Here is a 23,855-nt window from a genome sequence, read left to right on the forward strand (position 1 = left end):
TCTTGCAGTCTTGCTTGTGTTATTAAAGGTAATAAATTGATTTGTGATTGTGATTTTTGTCATCTAGGTAAAGGAGTGGCTTTGTTTGAGTTGCCAGATAAAGAGAGCATCTGAACCTTCAAGTCTAGATCCTAAGTTGCAGTCTAAACTTGGCTTACAACAAGATAAAAGAGTTCAACATCAGCCTCCTCCACAAAATGTTCTAAATGAAAAATCCCCTGCACAGAAAGAGAGCATAAAACCTCAACAGCCAAAAGATGCCAGTGTTTCAGCTAAATCTGAAATTACAACACAATCAGATTCCTCGAAAACAGATACTGGTTTCTTTGGTTTTGGTTTTGGTGGTGTTCGATCTCGATCACCATCTCCTCAACCTGTTGTGTCAGAGAAGGTACTGGGCTTTGGTTCCTCCTTTCTCAGCTCAGCATCTAATCTCATATCTTCAGTAGTTCAGGATGAATCCTCCACAACACCACCAACACCTCGTAAAGGTTCAACCGTTTCCCAGAGCTCTGTGAAGTCTACAACACCACCCACCTCTCGTAAAGATTCACTAACAGTAGCAGCTACATCCCGCAAGGGATCTACAGCATCCCAGGACTCCGTAAAAACACAGCCTGGGGAAACTAAAATTCTTTCTCAAAAGCTAATGGAAGACAAAAAGTCCTTGCAAGATCAAATTTTAAAAGCACCGTCTACATCTCCATCAAAGCCTCAATCAGCTGTTAAGTCCTCTCAGCTTCTTGTTAAAAATTGCCCACTTTGCAAAGTGGAGCTCAAGAAAGATCCTCCCAACTTTAACACCTGCACTGAATGCAAGAGCATTGTATGTAACCTCTGTGGGTTTAATCCCATGCCCCACCAGACTGAGGTAAGACAACTTAGCATTTCTAGTAGCACTGTTATAACAGTATTATTGTTCAACATGTAGTTCAGCAATATTGTTCATTTATTTATTTTAATTCAGTTGAAGAGAAAAAATTAAACCATTTTGTCTCTCTTTTTTTGGCAGGCAAATGAGTGGCTTTGCTTGACCTGTCAGGTACAGCGAGCATCAGTGCCCAAAGATCAAGCGAAGATAACAACCCCAGTGCCAAAGAAAGAGAAAGATCTTCCAGAATCTTTGCAGAAGAAACAACACACAAAGGAAGCCACAAATGCTGGTCACAAATCACCAGTAGCAGGGGGTAAGGAGCCCACTGCTGACTTACCACAACAGGTCAGACAACCTAAGACCCAACAGCAGATGAAATCGGACAAGCCTCTAGAAAATCAATCTGAACTACCACCAAAGACTGAACCTCATCAAGAGGGTTCTGGATTTTTTGGTTTTGGCTTTGGTGGGGCTCGGTCAAGGTCACCTTCACCTCAGCCTGCTGTGTCTGGGAAAGTTTTGGGCTTTGGTTCCTCCTTTCTTAGCACAGCCTCTAATCTGATATCATCAGCTGTTCAGGATGAGCCTTCTACAACACCACCAACTTCCCGCAAAAGTTCATCAGTTTCGGAAACCACAATACTTCCTGGCTCCCGCAAGGGCTCTTCAGTAGCCATGCAAGAGTCTCAGAAAACTCAACCAAGTAAAGACACTAAACCATCAATTGAGCAGAAGAAAGAGGAGAAGACACAATTGCTTCAGCAGGTTAATGTTCCATCAAGAGAATTGAAAGATAATTTAAAGATGACAAAGGATTCGCCCAAGCCTCTTCCCAAGGTCTGTCCACTCTGTAAGGTGGATCTCAAGAAAGATCAATACAACAGTTGCACTGAATGCAAAAATATTGTGTGCAACCTATGTGGGTTCAACCCAATGCCCCATCAAAATGAGGTAAGACAATTGTTTATTTATTTCTGAGTAAAACAACTATTGAACAAAAAAATAATTATAAAGAGGGAAAATGTTGTTTATTGACAGGACTGAAAATTACCTTTCCATACATCAGCAGAGATATGTTCTGCTTCATTTTTATTACATTAAAATGAATAAAGGCATATATCCTGGGTTCACAATAAAAACAGTGACATTCATCAAGAGGAAATATCAATGTTGAGTTCATGCTCTTTAAAGAAGAACTATTTCATACTAGGCTCCATCATGCAAAATTTGTCAGTATTTGTTTATATAAAATTTATACTGAGGGGAGATATTTCTAGGTTCCATCTCTGTACTATAAACCTTTTGAGTTGCCTTGTAACTTTCGAAGATAATATTTAAAGTGGATTTATTCATTGATCTCAAGGATGACATTTTAACATCCTTAATATTTACAAAATCTCACTTTACATATTGTAAATCACACTTGCCAAATTATCAATTTAATATGCATTTTAAACTACAGGTGATGTGGCTTTGCTTGGCATGCCAGATGCAGAAAGCACCAGAACCTCCCCCTGTGCAACTGCAGTCACATGCAAAGAAGCCAGAAGATACAGTACAAATGGATAAGAAACCACAAGTACCAGGGAAACAAGACTATAAACAAACTTCAGCAGCAACTGTACAACCCGCCCAGAAAGAAACACAAAAGCAGCATATTACAGATGTTTCAAAGTCAGAATCACAAAAAACAGATCCACAGCAAGATAAAGTTGGATTCTTTGGGTTTGGTTTTGGAGGAGCTAGATCAAGATCACCTTCTCCTCAGCCTGCTGTCTCAGAGAGGGTTCTAGGATTTGGTTCATCTTTCTTAAGCTCAGCATCTAATCTAATCTCAACAACTCCTCAAGATGAGTCCTCCACAACACCGTCTAGTTCTCGCAAAGCTTCAACAGCCTCTCAAATGTCTGATAAAACACCACCAACCTCTCGAAAAGGTTCTGCTGTCTCACAAATCTCTAATAAGGTTAATACCACTCCAGCTTCCTCTCGCAAGGGTTCACAGACATCTATTAAAACAACACCTCCAACCTCACAAAAGGGAGCTGAAGCTGATGTAAACATTAATAATGCAGATGGGGCAAAAACTAAAGTTCCAGAAAAGGGAGAGGAAACAAATAATTTAGTTACCTCACAGCAACAAGAACAAGGAAAAGCTCAAGATGGGGCTTCTCTGTCATCAGAACTCCATGAAGATCCAAGAAGTAGATCTCAGTCTCCTTTACTTCCACCTGCAGCATCTGCTGTCTCTGGAAAGGTTCTAGGATTTGGTTCTTCCTTGTTTAGCTCAGCAAGTAATCTGATCTCATCAGCTCTAGAAGAACCTTCAACAACACCCCCTGCTTCTCGAAAGGGTTCAACAGCTTCCCAACTCTCCGCTAAGACTACAACTCCTCCACCTTCTCGTAAAGGCTCATCAGTTTCCCAGACTTCAGACAAGATTGCCACTCCACCTTCCTCACGAAAGGGCTCTGGGGTTTCTTTGACATCGGCTCCTGGTCCTACACAGAAGAAAACACTTGATCCAGATGCCACTGTAAAAGAAAAGGCTGCACTACTTACTGGTACTCCAGAGTCAATACAAAAAAAGAGAAAAGACGAGAAACCCATGGTCAGTCAGGCACAGCCAACAACTACTAAAGATGCAGCTCTTCCAGAAACAAGGACAAAGTCACCAATATCACTTCCCAAAGCCTGTCCTCTCTGTAAGGTTGATTTGCAGAAGGAGCCTCCCAATTTTGATACCTGCACTGAGTGCAAAAACACAGTGTGCAATCGTTGTGGCTTTAACCCAATGCCTCATGAGACAGAGGTAAGTAGCCTTGTTACCTTGAAGAACATAAAGCGCCTTATATATTATCATATTTTTAAAAATATATTCGATTTGTGTATTTGACATAGTATGCACAAATATGCACCTCATTTTATGTAGACTGCATTTTATATAAAAAATAATATACCTATATATATTATATTTAACATCAAGTTTATTTTTTAAATGTTTATTTGTTTCTAGTACTGCATGTGCTTATCTTTATGAAATGACCACAGAGCAAGTGTAAATTCGTAAAACTCCCTAATTTCATTCTGATACTAAATTGTCATTACAGAAAAAGGAGTGGCTTTGTCTAAACTGTCAGATGCAAAGAGCTCAAGCCGAGGCCAACAAGGTAGCTCCTCCGGTATCACCACTAAAGAAAACGACACCAGCTCCTGTTCCTATCAGTGAGAAAGAAAAGACTGCAGTATCTTCAGGTACTCCAGAGTTTACAAAGGAAAATACAATTACTCCTAAACAGAAGCCGCAACAGCAGGAGGACATCAAAAAAATAGCACAGCCATCACTAAATCAATCTACTGCTCCATCAAAAACTGCACCCACTAAAGAAGAGAGTGGCTTTTTTGGCTTTGGACGCTCTAGATCGCCATCTCCCCAACCTGCTGCTTCCAGTGTTTCTGGTAAGGTATTTGGATTTGGTTCTTCCCTCCTGAGTTCAGCTTCTAATCTTATGTCCACTGCTGTACAAGATGAATCCTCCACAACACCCCTTGCAACTCAAGAGGATTCAGCCCCTTCGAAAACTCTTGTGAAGACTACATTAACACAAGCTACAACTCAGGGAGGATCAGCTGATTTGTCACCTAAGCAGGGAGCTAAATCTGTTCAAGAGAATCAGAAAGACAAGGAACAAGAAGGAAAGATGAAAGAAATTCAGGCAAAAGCTGTTATCAAAGAAGAAGTCTACAAATCAGAGCCTCCAAAGGCTTGTCCATTGTGTAAGGCAGAAATAATAAAGAATCCACCAAACTATAGCACATGTACTACTTGCAAGAACACAGTGTGTAATCTCTGTGGATTTAACCCATTGCCACATCAAACTGAGGTGAGACAAAGTTCTATAACTGAACAGCATGTAATTAATAATGTTTCAATATATTAAACTACTTTTTACCCTTTTTCTATCACACCACAGATGAAGGAATGGCTGTGTTTGAACTGCCAGATCCAGAGAGCTCCCATACCTCCAGCTGGACAACCCGGTCCACAAACTACCAAGTTACCTCCACCTGCCTCACCACAAAAACAACACACTCCTGGCGTTGTAGCAGAAGATCAGAAACTTGATGCTTCTGGACAACACAAAATCAAACCCAATTCAGCAGATTTGAAACCACCTACATCAGAAGCCCAAAAGCAGAAAAGTGAAGTCTTACCTGCCAAGTCTGATCAACCACATAAACCCGAACCATCTAAACAAGAAACAGATTTCTTCAGCTTCGGGTTTGGTGGCTCTCAGTCAAGATCACAATCTCCTCAGCCCACTGTGTCTGCTGTCTCTGATAAAGTTTTTGGCTTTGGCTCCTCCTTCCTAAACTCAGCATCAAACTTAATCTCCTCTGCTGAACCATCTAAAACTCCGCCAACATCTCGAAAGGGTTCTACAATTTCTCAGACTTCAAGCAAGACCATACCAACACCTCCCACTTCTCGAAAAGGATCAGTAGCTCCACCAGAGTCAAAACTAAATCCACCTCCAGTGCAGTCTAAGCCAACGTCTACACCAACGCAAGAACAGAAAGGGCCACCAGATGTTCAACCATCCAAACCTTTAGAAGCTGAATTGAATAAAGAGCCACCAAAAAGCTGCCCCTTATGTAAAGAGACCCTCAAGAAAACCCCACAAAACTATAGCTCTTGCACTTCTTGCAAGAGCATTGTTTGTAATCTCTGTGGATTTAATCCCAATCCTCATCAAACTGATGTAAGTATATGTGTTTTACATTTTGATGTTGCATTAGCACAGTTCATAAATTAATCATAGTTGAATGATTATAGATTTGATGGTCACATGATACAAATACAATCAAGATATGACTCTATTTGAGGATCTTTTGTATTATCTACAGGTGAAGGAGTGGCTGTGTTTGACTTGTCAGATGCATAAAACTTCAGGACCTCCTCTTCCTCAACCAGAGCCACAATCTAATATAGCACTTGCACCAGCATCTCCACTGAAGGAAAAAACTCAGGTTTCACCTTCTCCTGAGAAAAAGCCAAGTGTTACAGCTGACCAGGACAAGAAGCCTCTTGCAGAGACTAAAGAACTAAAAACACCAAATACTCAAAAATCTAAAGGTGATGTTCCTTCTTCCAAGCCTGTTCCACCACCTAAAGGTGAACAGGTTAAAGAAGAATCCAGTTTCTTTGGCTTTGGTTTTGGCAGTTCTCGATCTCGATCTCCCTCTCCCTCTCCTCAAGCTGCAGTCTCTGATAAGGTTTTTGGTTTTGGGTCCTCCTTCCTCAGCTCAGCGTCAAATCTAATCTCTTCGGCTGTTCAGGATGAGTCCTCCACCAAAACTCCACCAACATCACGCAAGGGATCTACAGTTTCCCAAGTTTCAAATAAAACCACACCTACGCCACCCACTTCTAGAAAAGGATCTGTAATTCCTCAGGATGCTAAACAAAAACAACCTCAAAGAGAATCAAAGCCAGCTGTTTCATCAATACAAGATCAAAAGCCAGTATCAAAAACCCAAGATCCTCAGCTGGTCAAACCTGCACATACATCAGAGGAGATTTCAAAAGCCTGTCCACTTTGCAACGAAACACTCAAAAAAGATCCACAGAACTACAGCACTTGTAGTTCATGCCAGAAATCTGTTTGTAATCTCTGTGGATTTAATCCAAATCCACATCAAATTGAGGTACCTACATTTATAGATTTATTTGAAAATACAATTTGTAATTAAGTCATGTAAATTCACAAAGGGATGTTTAATTGTTTATGTTTTTTTATCAACAGATGAAGGAATGGCTATGCTTGACCTGCCAGGTAGAGAGAGCCTCAGGACCTCCCCCTGCTCAGCAACAAGTACCACTAGCATCTACACAAAAGAAAGTAACTCTAGAAATTAAGCAGACTGTTACTGTTGAGCAGGACAAGAAACTTACTGAGGCTAAAGAACCTACAGTTACTCCAACAGCATATGCTCAAAAATCTAAAGATGATACAATTCCTTCCAAACTTGCTCCAACATCTAAAGTTGAACAGAATAAGGAAGACTCTGGTTTCTTTGGCTTTGGTGCACGATCTCGGTCACCTTCACCTCAATCTGCAGTGTCTGGAAAAGTTCTGGGTTTTGGGTCCTCATTCCTCAGTTCAGCATCTAATCTGATATCCTCAGCCATTCAGGATGAGTCATCCAGCAAAACTCCACCAAGTTCTCGTAAAGGATCTACCGTGTCCCAAAGTTCTATCAAGACAGCACCAACACCACCGACCTCTCGAAAGGGTTCTGAAGCTGCTCAAGCTGTGCAAAAAAGGAAAGTGGTGGAGGAAGCCAAGGTTACTGTTGTACAGAAAAAAGATGACAAGAAAATAGAGGAGAATAAATCACAAGATGAGAAGCCCAAAGTACCAGTTGATGATGTGCAAAGTAACACACCAGTCCCAGAGCTTTCGAAAGTCTGTCCAATCTGTAAAGTAGACTTAAAGAGCAATCCATCAAACTACAACACTTGCACTGGATGTAAGACCACAGTGTGCAACCTTTGTGGATTTAGTCCGATGCCACACCAAACTAAGGTAAGAATACTTGATTTTTTTTTAGCTGTGTGAGTTGCACATGCATCATTCATTGCCTATTTTAATATTAATTGCTATTATTAACTTACAGGTAAAGGAATGGCTATGTTTAAACTGTCAGGTAAAGAAAGCACAAGAATTTCCCTCTGCCCAACCACCCCCAATGGCTAGCAAAGCATCTCAACCAACAAAATCACAAGACATGGACAGTCCTATACCCTCTAAAATTCCTGTTTCTTCACTAAATATGACAGATGTCATTGGAACAAAAAGTGCATCGGTTGCTACAGAGAATCAAGAGAGTAAACCAACACAAGCATCATCACCAGTACCCCAAATGCCAAAAAGTGATCCATCTCCTACGAAACATGCTGTATCACAGAAAGCAGAACCTTTAAAGGAGGAAGCGGAATTCTTTAGCTTTGGTTTTGGTGGTGCCCGATCTGGATCCCCTCAGCCATCTGTTACTGCTGTCTCAGGAAAGGTTCTTGGCTTTGGATCCTCTTTTTTGAGTTCTGCATCTAATCTAATATCAACAGCCATGCAAGATGATTCCTCGACAACCCCACCAACTTCTCGTAAGGCTTCCATGGCTTCAGAAACATCTGCAAAGAATACAACGCCGCCAACATCTCGCAAGGCATCCGTGGTGTCCCAAACCTCATTAAAGACTACACCAACATCGCCTGCTTCTCGTAAAGGATCTGTAACTTCTCAACAAATTCCACCTACTGGTGATACCAGTAAAGCACCTATACCAGACAAAACAGATGTGAAGCAGGTCCAACAGGCTACAACAGTTCCTGAACCTGTAATAGGCGCAGTCACAGCTCCCAAAGCAGAGACCAAAACATGTCCTCTTTGCAAAGTGGATCTCAATATAGGTTCTAAGGTCACTCCAAACTACAATACTTGCACTGAGTGCAAGAAGATTGTTTGTAACCTCTGTGGATTCAACCCAACACCACATCAAACAGAGGTAAGAGAACACAACTATAGTACACTTCATACATTTTTGCTAAAAAACTATTTTAATGCAGCTACGGCAATTAAAATGTACTCAAATTTCCAGTGTATTTTTTTGTGATTTCTATACAAAACAAATGCTACGTCAATGTTTCATTAATGTAATGAAAGAAATAATTCAATGGTTATTCTTTGATCTATTGTTACAGTTCAATGAATGGCTTTGTCTGAACTGCCAGACACAGCGTGCATTAAATGGAATAAAACCACAAGAACCTTCTAAAATAAAAACCCACGAACAACCTGACAAAGTCTTTACCCCAGCACTTCCTCAAAAATCAGAAAGTATAACACCAGGGTCATCATCAACCACCATAGCTCCTGATTCTGTGGATGGAACACAAAAGAAAGAGATTCAAGCTGTGGCCATCTCTGACAGAACTAAGCCTGCTGTTTCAGCGGATGTCCAAAAGAAAGAAGCAGTCACAGGTTCTCCAAAACCCCCAGAGAGTAACATAAAGGGACCACCTGTACCCTCATCTGAGTCTGACAAGCCTCCTGAAAAGGCTACTCCAAATGTGCAGACAGAGCCACCAAAACAGGAATCTAGTTTCTTTGGTTTTGGATTTGGTAGTCCTAAGATGCAACCTGCTTCACCTAAATCATCAGAATCAACAACTGGGAAACTGTTTGGCTTTGGTGGTCTTACAGAAACAGCTAGATCTAGGTCACCCTCACCGCAGTCTGTTTCTGCAGTCTCTGGGAAAGTTCTTGGCTTGGGATCTTCTATATTTAGCTCAGCATCTAACTTGATTAGCTCAGCTGTTCAGGATGAGCCATCCAAAACACCCCCAACATCTCGAAAGGGATCGACAGTTTCTCAGACATCTACTAAGGCAACAGCTCCCACATCTAGGAAAGGATCTGCAGTGGCACCAGACTCTAGTAAAGTTTCACCTGTTGGAGACACTAAAACACAAGCAGCACAAGATGTAGAGAAGAAAACAGAAATCAAACAAGTTACATCACCCAAACCGCCCGAAAAATCGGCTTCTAAAGAAGTCAAAACCAACTGTCCAATATGCAAAGTGAAGCTCAACATTGATTCCAAGGATGCCAAGAATTTTAACACATGCACTGAATGCAAGATGACAGTGTGCAGTCAGTGTGGATTTAACCCAATGCCTCATCAACATGAGGTAAAATATTTGACCACTACTTTCTAAAACATGATTAAGATCCATTTACTTTACTTTCTACCATTCACATTATTTTAAGTGGAGAATATCTTTGACTTTTTGTCCCCTGTTTGCTTTTTGTTTTTTAAAAGTATTAATTAAGAGGCTCCATTTGTATTAATGCTGTAAATGTTGCAAGCCATTGGAATTCCCAGAACATATGTGTAATATTTGTGTCTTGAGGCAAATTACTTGTGTAATTATCTAGTATACAAATACATAGTTTGACCCTCACTAACGTTTCCCATTTCCATGCATTTCACTCACTGAAAAGTTATAAGAGTAAAGCACAGTCACACAGTTAATGTTAATGATACAAAATGAAGTGGTAATATTTTGTATCTTGCTAACATAAGCTAGATGAGCTGTTTTTGTAGTTACAAAGTTTCTAGTCATAAATATAAGACCTTAGACTTCAGGATTTAATGGTTTATTCTATAACTTTTGCAGGTTGAGGAATGGCTCTGTCTGAATTGCCAGGTACAACGGGCACAGCAAGGAGTGAAAAGTCCTTCAACATTGCCTCAGTCAGTTCCTTTATTAAAAGACGACAAAACTACATCCAAAGCTGACAAGGAAGCTCCAGCTCCAGTTGACACCAAACCTGATGAGAATCCAGCTGCAGTTCCCACTAAGAAGAAGGCTGCACCTGATCAGGAAATAAAGAAAGACATTTTAGTTCAAAAGACCAGCAGTGATGCCAAGCCAACTGATAAGATCACCTCTAGCAAAGATCTTCCTAAGCAGGACAATACTAAAACAGAGCCTGAGAAATCCCAACAGCCACCAACCAAGGATACAATTATTCCTGTCAAATCTGCTCCACCTACTGAGACTAAACCTCCAAAACAGGAGTCAAGTTTCCTTGGTTTTGGGTTAGGTGGTCCTAAAGCACAGCCTTCTTCCCCAAAACCAACGGATTCAGGCACAGGAAGGTTCTTCAGTGGCTTTGGCGGCCTGACAGAAACGGCAAGATCTCGATCACCATCACCACAGTCTGTTTCTGCTGTCTCTGGGAAAGTTCTGGGCCTAGGATCCTCTATATTTAGCTCAGCGTCTAATCTGATAAGCTCAGCTGTTCAGGACGAGTCCTCCAAAACACCACCAACTTCTCGAAAGGGATCGACAGTTTCCCAGACATCTACCAAGGCAACACCTCCCACATCTCGGAAAGGATCTGCAGTGGCACCAGATTCTAGTAAAGTTTCACCTCCTGAAGACACTAAAACACAAGCAGCACAAGATGTAGAGAAGAAAACAGACATCAAACAAGTTACATCACCCATACCACTTCAAAAACTTGCTCCTAAAGAAGTCAAAACCAACTGTCCGTTATGTAAAGTGGAGCTTAACATTGATTCTAAAGATGCCAAGAATTTTAACACATGCACTGAATGCAAGATGACAGTGTGCAGTCAGTGTGGATTTAACCCAATGCCTCATCAAACAGAGGTAAGACATTTGCCTATTACATTTTTTAAACCTACCTTAATTGTTACTATTAGAAGTGGATATTTACAGTGTGTTATGTTCTTTATTTGTATTTTAAGTACTTAACCAAGTCAAAAACAAAATGTTCAATTATGCATTTATCAATCTCCCATTATTTTTTACAATTTTCCCTTACTCTTTTAGTCTTTAAATTCTATCTAGCACAGCACATCTTTGACTCTTTGTCCCCTATTTGCTTTTTTTGTTTTTAAAAAGCGGTAATTAAGAAAGGTAATTTGTAATCATTCTGTCAATTTGGCAAGCCATTGGAATTCCCACAACATATTTTTAGTGGTGTGTCTTGCTGAGTTTTTGTGTAATTATCTAGTATACAAATAGATTGTTTGACCCTTGCTGAATTTTTCCATTTCCATACTTTTCACTCACTGATAAGTAGAAGGTAAAACATGAATAAGGTTAATGATACAAACTGTCTTTTTTATTATCTTGATAACTTATGCTTAAAGAGCTGTTTTTGTATTTAGAATGTTTTTCGATAGAATTTTAAGACATGGTTGAGGATATAATTTCTTCTTATATATATATATTTTTCAGGTTGATGAATGGCTCTGTCTGAATTGCCAGGTACAACGGGCACAGGGAGGAATAAAAAGTCCTCCAGTAAATTCTCAAACAGTTCCATTAGTGAAGGACAACCAAACCACATCCAAAGTTGACAAGGTAGCTCCAGTTGAGTCCAAACCTGACGAGAATCCAACCGCAGCTCCCATTGAAAAGAAAGTAGTACCTACTCAGGAAATAAAGAAAGACATTTCAGTTCAAAAGACCAGCAGTGATGCCAAGCCAACTGATAAGATCACCTCTAGCAAAGATCTTCCTAAGCAGGACAAAACTAAAACGGAACCTGAGAAAACACAACAACAACCAACCAAGGACACAATTATTCCTGTCAAATCTGCTCCACCTACCAAGACTGAACCCCCAAAACAGGAGTCAAGTTTCTTTGGTTTTGGGTTAGGTGGCAGTAAAGCACAGCCTCCTTCCCCAAAACCAACGGATTCAGCCACAGGAAGGTTTTTCAGTGGCTTTGGTGGCCTGACAGAAACAGCAAGATCTCGATCACCATCACCACAGTCTGTTTCTGCTGTCTCTGGGAAAGTTCTGGGCCTAGGATCCTCTATATTTAGCTCAGCATCTAATTTGATAAACTCAGCTGTTCAGGATGAGTCCTCCAAAACACCACCAACTTCTCGAAAGGGATCGACAGTTTCCCAGACATCTACCAAGGCAACACCTCCCACATCTCGGAAAGGATCTGCAGTGGCACTAGACTCTAGTAAAGTTTCACCTGTTGGAGACAATAAATCACAAGCAGTACAAGATGTAGAGAAGAAAACAGACATCAAACAAGTTACATCACCCAAACCGCTTCATAGACCAGCACCTAAAGAAGTCAAAACCAACTGTCCATTATGTAAAGTGGAGCTTAACATTGATTCTAAGGATGCCAAAAATTTTAACACATGCACTGAATGCAAGATGACAGTGTGTAGTCAGTGTGGATTTAACCCAATGCCTCATCAAACAGAGGTAGGACATTTGCCTATTACTTTTTTTAAACATGATTAATATATATTTACCATAATTTTTATAACTAGAAGTTGATATTTATTGTACGTTTTGCTCTTTATTTGTATTTTAAGCACTAAACCAAGTCACAAACAATGTTCATACATGCATTTATTAATCTCCCTTTTTTTTGTTACTATTTTCGCTTATAGTTTTAGTTCTCTCTTTAAAATCTGTCTAGCACAGCTTCTCTTTGACTTTTTGTCCCCTATTTGCTTTTGTTTTTAAAAAAACAGTAATTAAGAAAGCTCATTTGTATGCATGCTGTCAGTGTGGCAAGTCATTGGAATTTTAGGACATGTTTTGTAGTGATGTGTTTTGCTGCATTTTTGTGTGTGTAAATATCTAGTATACAAATAAATAGTTTGACACTTGCTGGATTTTTCCATTTCCATATTTTCATTCACAGATAAGTAAATCGCTCACTGATAAGTAAAAGATAAAACACAGTTAAGGTTAATGATACAAACTGAAGAGGTCAATTATTTTTTTTCTTGACAACATGTGCTTAAAGAAATCCTTTTGTATTTAGAAGGTCTTTAGATAGAATTTTAAGACATTATAGTTGGGGATATAATGTCTTATATAATTTTTGCAGGTTGATGAATGGCTCTGCCTGAATTGCCAGGTACAACGGGCACAGGGAGGAATAAAAAGTCCTCCAGTAAAGCCTCAAACAGTTCCTTTAGTGAAGGACAACCAAAGTACATCCAAAGCTGACAAGGTAGCTCCAGCTCCAGTTGAGTCCAAACTTGATGAGGATTCAACTGCAGCTCCCACTGAAAAGATGGCTGCACCTGATCAGGAAATAAAGAAAGACATTTCAGTTCAAAAGACTAGCAGTGATGCAAAGTCAGCTGATATGATCACCTCAAGCAAAGATCTTCCTAAGCCGGACAATACTAAACCAGAACCCGAGAAAACACAACAACAACAACAACAACCACCCAAGGATACAATTACTCCTGTAAAATCTACTCCACCTACCAAAACTGAACCCCCAAAACAGGAGTCAGGTTTCTTTGGTTTTGGGTTAGGTGGTCCTAAAGCACAGCCTCCTTCCCCAAAACCAATGGATTCAGCCACAGGGAGGTTCTTTAGTGGCTTTGGCGGCCTGACAGAAACGGCGAGATCCAGATCACCATCACCACAGTCTGTTTCTGCCGTCTCTGGCAAAGTTCTGGGCCTAGGATCCTCTATATTTAGCTCGGCATCTAATTTGATAAGCTCAGCTGTTCAGGACGAGTCCTCCAAAACACCACCAACTTCTCGAAAGGGATCGACAGTTTCCCAGACATCTACTAAGGCAACACCTCCCACATCTCGGAAAGGATCTGCAGTGGCACCAGACTCTAGTAAAGTTCAACCTACTGAAGACACTAAAACACAAGCAGCACAAGATGTAGAGAAAAAAACAGATATCAAACAAGTTACATCACCCAAACCACTTCAAAAACCTGCTCCCAAAGAAGTCAAAACCAACTGTCCATTATGTAAAGTGGAGCTTAACATTGATTCTAAGGATGTCAAAAATTTTAACACATGCACTGAATGCAAGATGACAGTGTGCAGTCAGTGTGGATTTAACCCAATGCCTCATCAAACAGACGTAAGACATTTGCCGATTACTTTTTTAAACATTATTAATATTTATTCAACTTAATTGTTACCATTAGAAGTGGATAATTATTGTTTGTTTTGTTCTTTATTTGCATTTTAAGCCCTGAACCAAGTCTCAAACATAATGTCCAACAATGCATTTGTTAACCTCCCATCATTTTACACTTTTCACTTATAGTTTTAGGCTTGTCTTTAAATTCTGTCTAGCACAGCACATCTTTGACTTTTTGTCCTCTATTTGCTTATTGTTTTTAAAAAGCAATAATTAAGAAGGCACATTTGTATTCATGCTGTCAATGTGGCTAGCCATTCGAATTTCCAGGACATATTCTTTAGTGGTGTGTCTTGCTGCATTTTTGTGTACTTATCTAGTATACAAATAGATTGTTTGACCCTTGCAGGATTTTTCCAGTTCTATACTTTTCACTCACTGATAACCAAATCACTCACTGAAAAGTAAAGGGTAAAACAAGATTAAGGTTAATGATACAAACTGTCTTTTATTATTATCTTAATAACTTATGCTTAAAGACCTGTTTTTTTGTATTTAGAAGGTTTTTAGATATAATTTTAAGAAATAGTTAAGGATGTAATGTCTTATTACATATTTTTTGCAGGTTGATGAATGGCTCTGCCTGAATTGCCAGGTACAACGGGCACAAGGAGGAATAAAAAGTCCTACAGTAAAACCTCAAACAGTTCCTTTAGTAAAGGACAATCAAACTACATCCAAAGCTGACAAGGTAGCTCCAGCTCCAGTTAAGTCCAAACTTGATGAGAATCCAACTGCAGCTCCCACTGAAAAGAAGGCTGGACCTGCTCAGGAAATAAAGAAAGACATTTCAGTTCAAAAGACCAGCAGTGATGCCAAGCCAACTGATAAGATCACCTCTAGAAAAGATCTACCTGAGCAAGACAATACTAAACCAGAACCCGAGAAAACACAACAACAACCACCCAAGGATACAATTACTCCTGTAAAATCTGCTCCACCTACCAAGACTGAACCCCCAAAACAGGAGTCGGGTTTCTTTGGTTTTGGGTTAGGTGGTCCTAAAGCACAGCCTCCTTCCCCAAAACCAACTGAATCAACCACAGGAAGGTTCTTCGGTGGCCTGACAGAAACAGCGCGATCCCGATCACCCTCACCACAGTCTGTTTCTGCTGTCTCTGGGAAAGTTCTGGGCTTTGGATCTTCATTATTTAGCTCAGCATCTAATCTGATCTCTTCAGCTGTTCAAGATGAGCCGCCCACAACACCACCAACTTCAAGAAAAGGTTCCACAGTTTCTACTGACTCTGGTAAAGCTACCACAGCACCAGCCTCCCGCAAAGGCTCAGTGGCTTCTGCCAGGACTACACCACTGACACCTCGCAAAGGATCTGTTACAACAGAAACCGACAACAATCCTCCTGCAAAAGAGGTAATACAGCAGGTTGAAAAGAAACCAGAGCAAGTCAGTGTGGACAAATTATCAAGCATACCTACATCAGAAAAGGATACACCTGAATCTGGAAGGGATATATTACTGACACATCCTGAAAGTTTACCTCAACCATCCACTTGTCCGCTCTGTAAAATTGCTCTAAACATGGACTCGAAGGACCCTCCTAATTACAATACCTGCACCGAATGTAAAAGCGTGGTATGCCAACTCTGTGGATTTAACCCTATGCCTCATCTTGCAGAGGTGAGTACTTGACAATTTATGTTTAATATCTGTTTCTTAATTTCGCTGAATATGTGTCTTTAGGTAAGAGAAGAATTTTAAGGTTTTAATTTGATTGCTTTGATTCTCTCATTGAACTACTTTAGACTCTCTTTGGGAGTTCTCAATCCCCTAAATCTGCTAGTCTGTTCGATGGTGTCTAGAGAATACCCTCTTTTGACTGATGTCTTTCTCTAGTCTTAGCTCTTTTGTATTGATGGTTAATCCGCCCATGTTCTTGGTTGCTTGACAGTTGAATGAAAAAAAATCTGGGCTAGTGGATTTTCCAATGTGCTGTTTATAACCTCTGTTATGCTTGCTCATTCTTCAGAAGGCTCTATCCAAATCCTTGTAATTTTACTGGAGCTACACAAGAGCTGCGAATGCAGCATAGGAGCCAATAAATACATTAGCGCTCTGCAGGGACCAATGAGTAATTGGCATTCTTTCAGGTTTGACCAATAGCATCAGTTTAGACTGAGTCAACAAAGCCCTGCTAAGAGATTAAATAACTTGTGAACCCAAAGACTTCTAAATTAAAATAGGCACTATTGTCCCAGTGGTGATTTAAATCCGCTAATAAAAGTTAAAGATTTGGGAATTTAAAGCATGGTAAATGTAAACGAGCAGCACCCTGATGAAAAATCCAGCTTAAACCAGCCTAGGCTGGTTGGCTGGTTTTAGCTGATCGACCAGCCTGGTTTTAAAGGGGGTTTTGGCCACTTCTAGGCTGGTTTCCAGCCATTTCCAGCCTGTTCTTAGCTTGTCAGGCTGGGAGATGACCAGCTTAAACCAGCTTGACCAGCCTAGCCAAGCAGGGAGTCCAGCCAAAACCAGCTATATCCAGCTTAAACCAGGCTGGCCAAGCTGGTTTTAGCTGGATTTGATTGTCATTTTTCAGCTTGACCAACTAAGACCAGGCTGGAAATGGCTAAAACCCTTCTAAAACCAGGCAGGTCTACCAGCTAAAACTAGCGAACCAGCCTAGGCTGGTTTAAGCTATTTTTTTCAGCAGGGCAGTGTTTCTATGATTACTTAAAATGGCTGTTTGTGTGTGAAACAAGACTTCAAATGTGTTTTATAATTATACATTCATTCTGCATTGCAAATGTGAACACATTTTATTTGGTGAGTTGGCCAGGCCCAGAGTAAACACTAAGCTTGGAGAGCAGAGGCGGTAATCTGCATGAGTGGTGTGTGAGAGCGTAGCTTCACGCTAATGCTGAAACGTGCTGACTCCAGGGGAAGCATCCCTGTGTTTGGACAAAATGTGTGATTACGTAACAGGCTGATTGTAGAGAGCCACAGCTTGCAGCACACTCTGTTAAAGTGATTGAAGGTTGTGCAACAGCATTATTTGATAGGATCTGCAGCAGCTAGGAATACGAGGTGGGGTTGGTGTTCCTCATGATATTCCAATAAATGGAAGGGATTTTGAGCTTGGGGGTTGGTTAAGTAGTTAAATGTCTACTTTGTGCGAGCGGACTGATGCTCTAAAGCTTCCTCGCCATCTGCAGTGTGGGCATGGCCACAAGTACAGCATGTCAACCGTCCATCATTTATGCTAATGTGACTTCCTGTGCTTGTGACCCTTACAAGCTGCTTTGAGCGTATTCATCCGAGCTGTGATTGCAGATAAAATGCTTTGATTTATGGATTACAGTGCACTGAAGAAAATGGCATGAGAACAAGACATGCGATAAACATTCTGTAATGCTTGTTTGTTCAATGTCAAACTGCAGCTGTTCTCTGTCAGTGGCACACTGCAAATCATACAGTATACCACTGAAACAACTCCACTTTTAATAATACTTTTCCATATTCTCATATATTTAAAAGGGTTAGTTCATCCAAAAAAAACTGTAATCACTTTGTACTCACCTTTAAGTGGTTTCAAACCTTTATGAGTTTCTTTATGCAGTTAAACACAAAATATATTACTTTAAAGAAAGCTATAAACCTGTAACCATTGACATCCATAGTAGGAAAAGCAAATACTATGTAAGGGCGTGCTCACACTATGTAAAGTTGCCTTGAACCGGACCAAAGCACAATGTCTCCTCTCCCGACTCCCCCGACAGCCCATACTCACATTGCCTGAGCACACTTACGTCATCGATGATGCGCTGTTCAGTAAGAATCGCTCTTGCTCAGTAGACATTGCTTTAGTTATAACATTTTAGTCGTTTGGGATGCAGTGACACGCAGTCAAATATTTCGCAGAATACATCAGCCACTTTTGACACTCATAAACAATCATAAAGTCCTCGTGCTGCAGGAATTAGGAGCAGCTGTTTGTGCAGCGAGGGGGTTGCGTCTTTAATAATATACAACAGTTTGTGTTCATTGAACAGTAAGTTTGATTAATAAATCCATATAAAACAGTCACTTTAAAGTCACGTCTCATCTTCAGTTTCGGGCTTAGGTGCGCTTTGCACTCACACTACAAGCGTACCACGCCTAAGCCCAAGTAAATTGTGCTCTGGCACACCTCTTCCAAACGGGCCAGGGCCGGCTAACTGAACCGTCCCTGAGGCCGATTTAGAGCACTCACACTTCTCAAACGATCTGGGAAACGGGCCTGGGCACAGTTCGGACAGCATAGTGTGAGTGCGCCCTAAGTCAATGATTACTTTTGTTTTTCTTTCTTTGTGGTCTCAAACAGGTTTGAAACTAAAATTATTTTCATTTTTGGATGAATTATGTCTTTAAGTTATTTAGTATTTTGTGTTTGGATTGTTAAAATAAAGTTTATACAGATAGTTTTTGAATTGATGAGGAAACATCTGACTGTGTCAGGATAGCAGATTACCTGGTAAAATATTCACCATTGTAGGACTGGGCTGGTAAAAAATATTATATTGAATAGCGATAAAATTTATGTCAATAACTATAATAATGGACTTTTTTTTACTCTATATTGATCTAAGAGCCAATTACACAGCAGAAATGTACAACAATGGGAATCTAAAAATGTGTTGATATCCGATTTTCAGAGACGGAGATGTAGAGATTTGAGATGTATCGATTTTTCGAGATGTATCAAATTCGATACACTCAAGATGTATCAAATTTTCGGCCACTGAAAATTTATCGGCCGAAAATATGTTATACCATTTAATGAACCCTCTAATTTTTGTGGCTTCAGTCATTGTTGGGGTACTCTTTTAAATCTGGAAGCATTAACAACGTATTTCGAAATATATGTCATTATCAGTCAATATGGAAAATAATTAGCGAGATTGCATTTTTGCCATATCGCCCTGACGTACACCGCTGGCATTTTTCTGGCAAATTGCAGGAGCTCTGTTTTGACAATCAGCACGCATCTCACTTTGTCTTCTTTGCATGCTAATCAACAATCACATGTGATCTGATGTTTGCTAAAATTGGGGATCTGTGCAAATACATTCACACCCTGTCTTTGTAATCAGTAAATTTCCAGCTAATGTGTGCAGGGTAGAAACAGCTGCAGAAAGGCAAACTTAACTATAATTTAATTGGCTCAGATGAAGTGTTTTCTACAGCAGTGTCCTCATTATTGAACGAGAAAGTATGCACTAGCATGTAGACGTTTCTTCCTGTTATCTGCAGTATTTCTGTAAGTTAGTTGCTTATAAATGTATTGCATTTGGAGGGGACAAATTGTTTTTGTAGAATTTTTAGTTTTGTTTTTACTATGTAGTTTTACATTCATTTTTGTTCCTTTATTATGCAGTCCTTCATCCCATGGGGTCACAATGTCTACAACATTTTTCTTTTATGTTTAAAGATGGCCTATTTAGAAACAGACAGCTTTGCATTTTTATGTGCTAAATCTTATTTGGCTCTGTGCTGTTTCCCTGGCCTTTTGGATATGACAGAGTCAGTCTCTTGTAATATGCCCTTAACATGAGCCTATGACTCTGGCTTCTACAATCCTGCACCTTCACACAGGAAAACAGACCTTTTGCTTCCTTTAGAAGACCTTGATGTTAATTGAAAAATACAGTTTATGCCCAAACAACCTTTTTGAATGACGGTGCACGTTTACATATCTGTCATTGTGTAAAGCTGAGGGCATAGCTTGAAACACTGATGTGCCATATTAAGATATTTAGTGATATACTGTGCCCACATCTGGCACACTGTTGGCCAAAAATAGCTTTAAATTTTAATCTACCTCAGCTAGCATTATGACAGTGGCTCTAAGAATGCTGATGGGCCCAAGGGGCTGTATAGGAGCTTGAGCTTACATTTTTGAAACTACAGATTTTGCAATAAAAAGGAGTGATTTTTGTTTGTTAGAATCATGTTTAGGTGAACTGTGACATTAGAGCGATGATTTAAAATGCATGGTCAATGCATGTTTTTCTATATTTCTTTGTTATTTAATAATTAAAATGCACTTATTATGGAAGTAGTAACGTAACATTTTTTTCATATTATCTTAACAATGTCTAGTTGAAGCTGGCTCTTTTTTGATGATCCTGCAGGTAACTTTTTCAACAGAGATGTACAGTAATGAAATAGAACTACTTCACTACTGTACTTAAGTACTAAAAGGCTGTATCTGTACTGAATTGTTTTTTTCTCCTACAGTAGGTGAGAGTTCAAAGTGGCTATTAACGCCGCAGCATGTACCGCCGCCGTTTGAAATAGGTGCCGCTCTGTTTTTAGTGTATGACCGCAGTTTGTGAATGAGCCGCCAGGGGGCGCAAAGGGACGGGATGCGAACGGACAGAAATAGCCCATACAGCTGCCACTGTGCTTGTAAATGATATTAAACAATAAGTCAAAGCATTATAATTCCTTCATTAAACATTTAAAATTTGTTAACACGCTTTATTGTACTTCCACTTTTACTTCAGTACATATTTTCGATGAGTTTAATATTTTTACTCTGATAGATTTACTTCTTTTTGCCAATGAAAGAATTAAAATTGCTAGTACAATTAATAGTACAACTAACTCTGCATTAAACCATTTTATTGCACACCTCCAGCTGATCAGAATCAAGAATTCCAACAGACCATAGAGTTTTTTTGATGTCAGAAATATGACTATTTCACATTTTTAAGTAGCTTTTTATAGCTCAGTAGCAGGTCTGTTTGTTGATTAAAATTCTTATTGCAGAAGAGAAATTCAATTGTGTAAGATATGAGTGTCCTGTTTTGTCTTATATACAGTAATGGAGTAAGCAGGATGGTTATTGTCTGCTGTGTTTCCTTATTGTTCCTTTTTGCGGTAATATACCAGTGCCCAGCTGTGCCTGAGAGACTTGTGTGTCCTCTCGGTGGAACTGAGTTTTCTATGGCATGTCATTAACACGAAACAATGCTCTGGTGGTTCAGACAACATGGTCATTGTCATCAGGCACAGTTTTATGTCTCCCTTTTTTCATCCTTTTAGTCCTGTGTGTATGTGCCTGTGTGTTTGTGCGCATGTGTGGGTGTGTTTTTGGTGTATCTGTGTACATGTGTGCTTTATGCACAGTAATATGATCATCCCGGTGGTGCAGTGCATTGAAAGGCTTACAAGGTGTGTTCTGCTTGCTAATAAATGATGTTTATTATACGGAGAGTCTGAGAAGCACGTAAAAACCCGCTAGACTAATTTAATGCTATTAACTAACTGGTATCATGTAACCTCACCTGCAAGGGGCCACAGTCAATCTTTTTATGAGGCTAAGCACTGAAGGTGCATGTGTAGGCATGTATTGGATCTGTTAGTAATCTTATTTTGTTACGTGTTTACTGCTAGGCTGTTGTCAAACAAAGAGCTGCATGGAAAATCATTGTCAAGTTTGGCATGTTAATTGAGAAGGGTTTTGTTGTGTTTGTTGCCAGTTTTCTTCAAGCATAGGTTTTGGATAAAAAATAAATAAATACATTTTTTTGGATAAAATGTTTATAAAAAGAATCATAAGAAAGCAGCAAAAAATATTATGTAGCACAATGTTTTTGTGTCTCTTGGCAACATTTCACTGTATTAAAATTATTACTAAAAGATCATGTTCTGGAAATTGGAAATTGTCTACTAGGCATTTGGCTTTGCCACCATAGCACCAAACTGTTAATGTATACAATAATAAAAAATGTAAATAGAAAATATTATTTATTATTTGAATATTATTTTGCAGTAGAACTGTTTCACAAATAAATGCAGTCTTAGCATAAGAAATAAATTTCAAAAACATAAAAAACACTGAACTTCAGACTTAAACTCAGAAACAAATTTAATTTAATTTAATTTAATTTTATTTTATTTTATTTTATTTTATTTTATTTTATTTTATTTTATTTTATTTTATTTTATTTATTTTTTTATTTTTTTTAATTTTATTTATTGAAAATCCAAGACATTAGACTTGTTGTTATGTAAACATTCTCTCACATCTCTAACTTACTGCACAATTAATATAAAGCTAATGATGAGGATGCAAAGCAAATTATTTCATATTTAAATGAAAATGTGTACTCATCACTAATGCTTTGCTTCAGGTTAGAAGCAATAATGTGTAAGATTCCATTTTATCAGCCCAATGACGGAATCTGATGAATGGTCGAAGGTTAAATGCATGCAAGCCTTTTAGCGCTTCTAAAAAAAATAAAATTATATATATATATATATATATATATATATATATATATATATATATATATATATATATATATATATATATATATATATATATATATATATTATTTATAAGAATGTAATTATATTTGTTTTCAGCTTTGTAAGGTCCACCCAGTTAGCCCAGTTAAGGTGTCCACTGGTGGATAAAGGTTCACTGCCTGTTCAGTCTCTTCAGTGTACATTGTTGATTTACTTCAGATTTAACTCATATCAGACTCCAATTTGAATATGAGGTGGTTTAGAATATTAATACATTTATCTTTTGTTTTATCTGACTCCATTTATAAAACATTAAGGCCCTTCCAGGCGCAACCCATCACTGGGAAACTCATACACATTCATTCGAACACATACATACCCTATGGACAGTTTAGCCTATACCCAATTTACCTTTATGGTAAATTTCCCCCACAGTCCAAAGACATGCGGTACAGGTGAATTGGGTAGGCTAAATTGTTCGTAGATTAGTGTGTGTATGTGTGGATGTTTCCCAGAGATGGGTTGCGGCTGGAAGGGCATTCGCTGCATAAAAACTTGCTGGATAAGTTGGCGGTTCATTCCGCTGTGGCGATCACAGATTAATAAAGGGACTAAGCTGACAAGAAAATGAATGAATGGATGACCGTATGAACCCTGAATTTATATAAAGCTAATGATGAGGATGCAAAGCAAATGATTTTATGTTCAAATGAAACTGTAATCGTCACTTACTCTATGCTTTAGGTCAGATGCAATAATGCTATAATCAATCTACTTCTAGTCTTTCAACATGTTGCTTTCAAAAACACTTTCTGTCATCAGTTGTCATGACTACACAAATCTGCACAGCCTTAAAAGGTATTTTCCACACATCTATTTTGCATTACAATGGTCTCCATTTCACTTGTGTGCTCAACTCCATAATTGTTGCTTGCAGCTAATTTTCATGCATAGACATCTAGCAATGGATGGCATACAGTATATACGATATTTGTTTTTCTATGAGAGAAATCAGGCTGTTTTATAAGGATACTGCAGCAAACACCATTTTAAAGTATTACACTGCATCAAATTGAATTTAATTCATTTAATCTTCGAACTGCACATCCCTGATGACATTTAAGAGGCTACACGCACATAAGATTGCTGCAGGAATCACAGACAGCTGCAGGAGGAG

At 39.1% G+C, this 23,855-nt stretch overlaps 1 protein-coding gene across 6 annotated transcripts in view; it reads left to right on the forward strand.

The window, feature by feature from the left end:
* The window catches only part of pclob (piccolo presynaptic cytomatrix protein b), a 121,011-nt gene that overhangs the window by 27,279 nt on the left and 69,877 nt on the right, over positions 1 to 23,855 (forward strand). For all 6 annotated transcript variants that reach the window (XR_012394303.1, XM_021467758.3, XM_009293458.5 and 3 more), the window contains exons 6-18: positions 68 to 871; positions 1,013 to 1,825; positions 2,337 to 3,686; positions 3,985 to 4,758; positions 4,849 to 5,637; positions 5,783 to 6,583; positions 6,682 to 7,464; positions 7,556 to 8,443; positions 8,640 to 9,629; positions 10,119 to 11,120; positions 11,715 to 12,710; positions 13,348 to 14,358; positions 14,987 to 16,060. Coding sequence is in view for 5 of the 6 variants with exons in the window: in XM_021467758.3 (XP_021323433.2) it covers positions 68 to 871; positions 1,013 to 1,825; positions 2,337 to 3,686; positions 3,985 to 4,758; positions 4,849 to 5,637; positions 5,783 to 6,583; positions 6,682 to 7,464; positions 7,556 to 8,443; positions 8,640 to 9,629; positions 10,119 to 11,120; positions 11,715 to 12,710; positions 13,348 to 14,358; positions 14,987 to 16,060 (12,075 nt within the window). In the remaining variant the exon portion in view is untranslated. The remainder of the gene's footprint in view (positions 1 to 67; positions 872 to 1,012; positions 1,826 to 2,336; positions 3,687 to 3,984; positions 4,759 to 4,848; positions 5,638 to 5,782; positions 6,584 to 6,681; positions 7,465 to 7,555; positions 8,444 to 8,639; positions 9,630 to 10,118; positions 11,121 to 11,714; positions 12,711 to 13,347; positions 14,359 to 14,986; positions 16,061 to 23,855) is intronic.

The sequence above is a fragment of the Danio rerio genome, chromosome 18 (genome assembly GCF_049306965.1).
Source record: "Danio rerio strain Tuebingen ecotype United States chromosome 18, GRCz12tu, whole genome shotgun sequence".
NCBI lineage: Eukaryota > Metazoa > Chordata > Actinopteri > Cypriniformes > Danionidae > Danio > Danio rerio.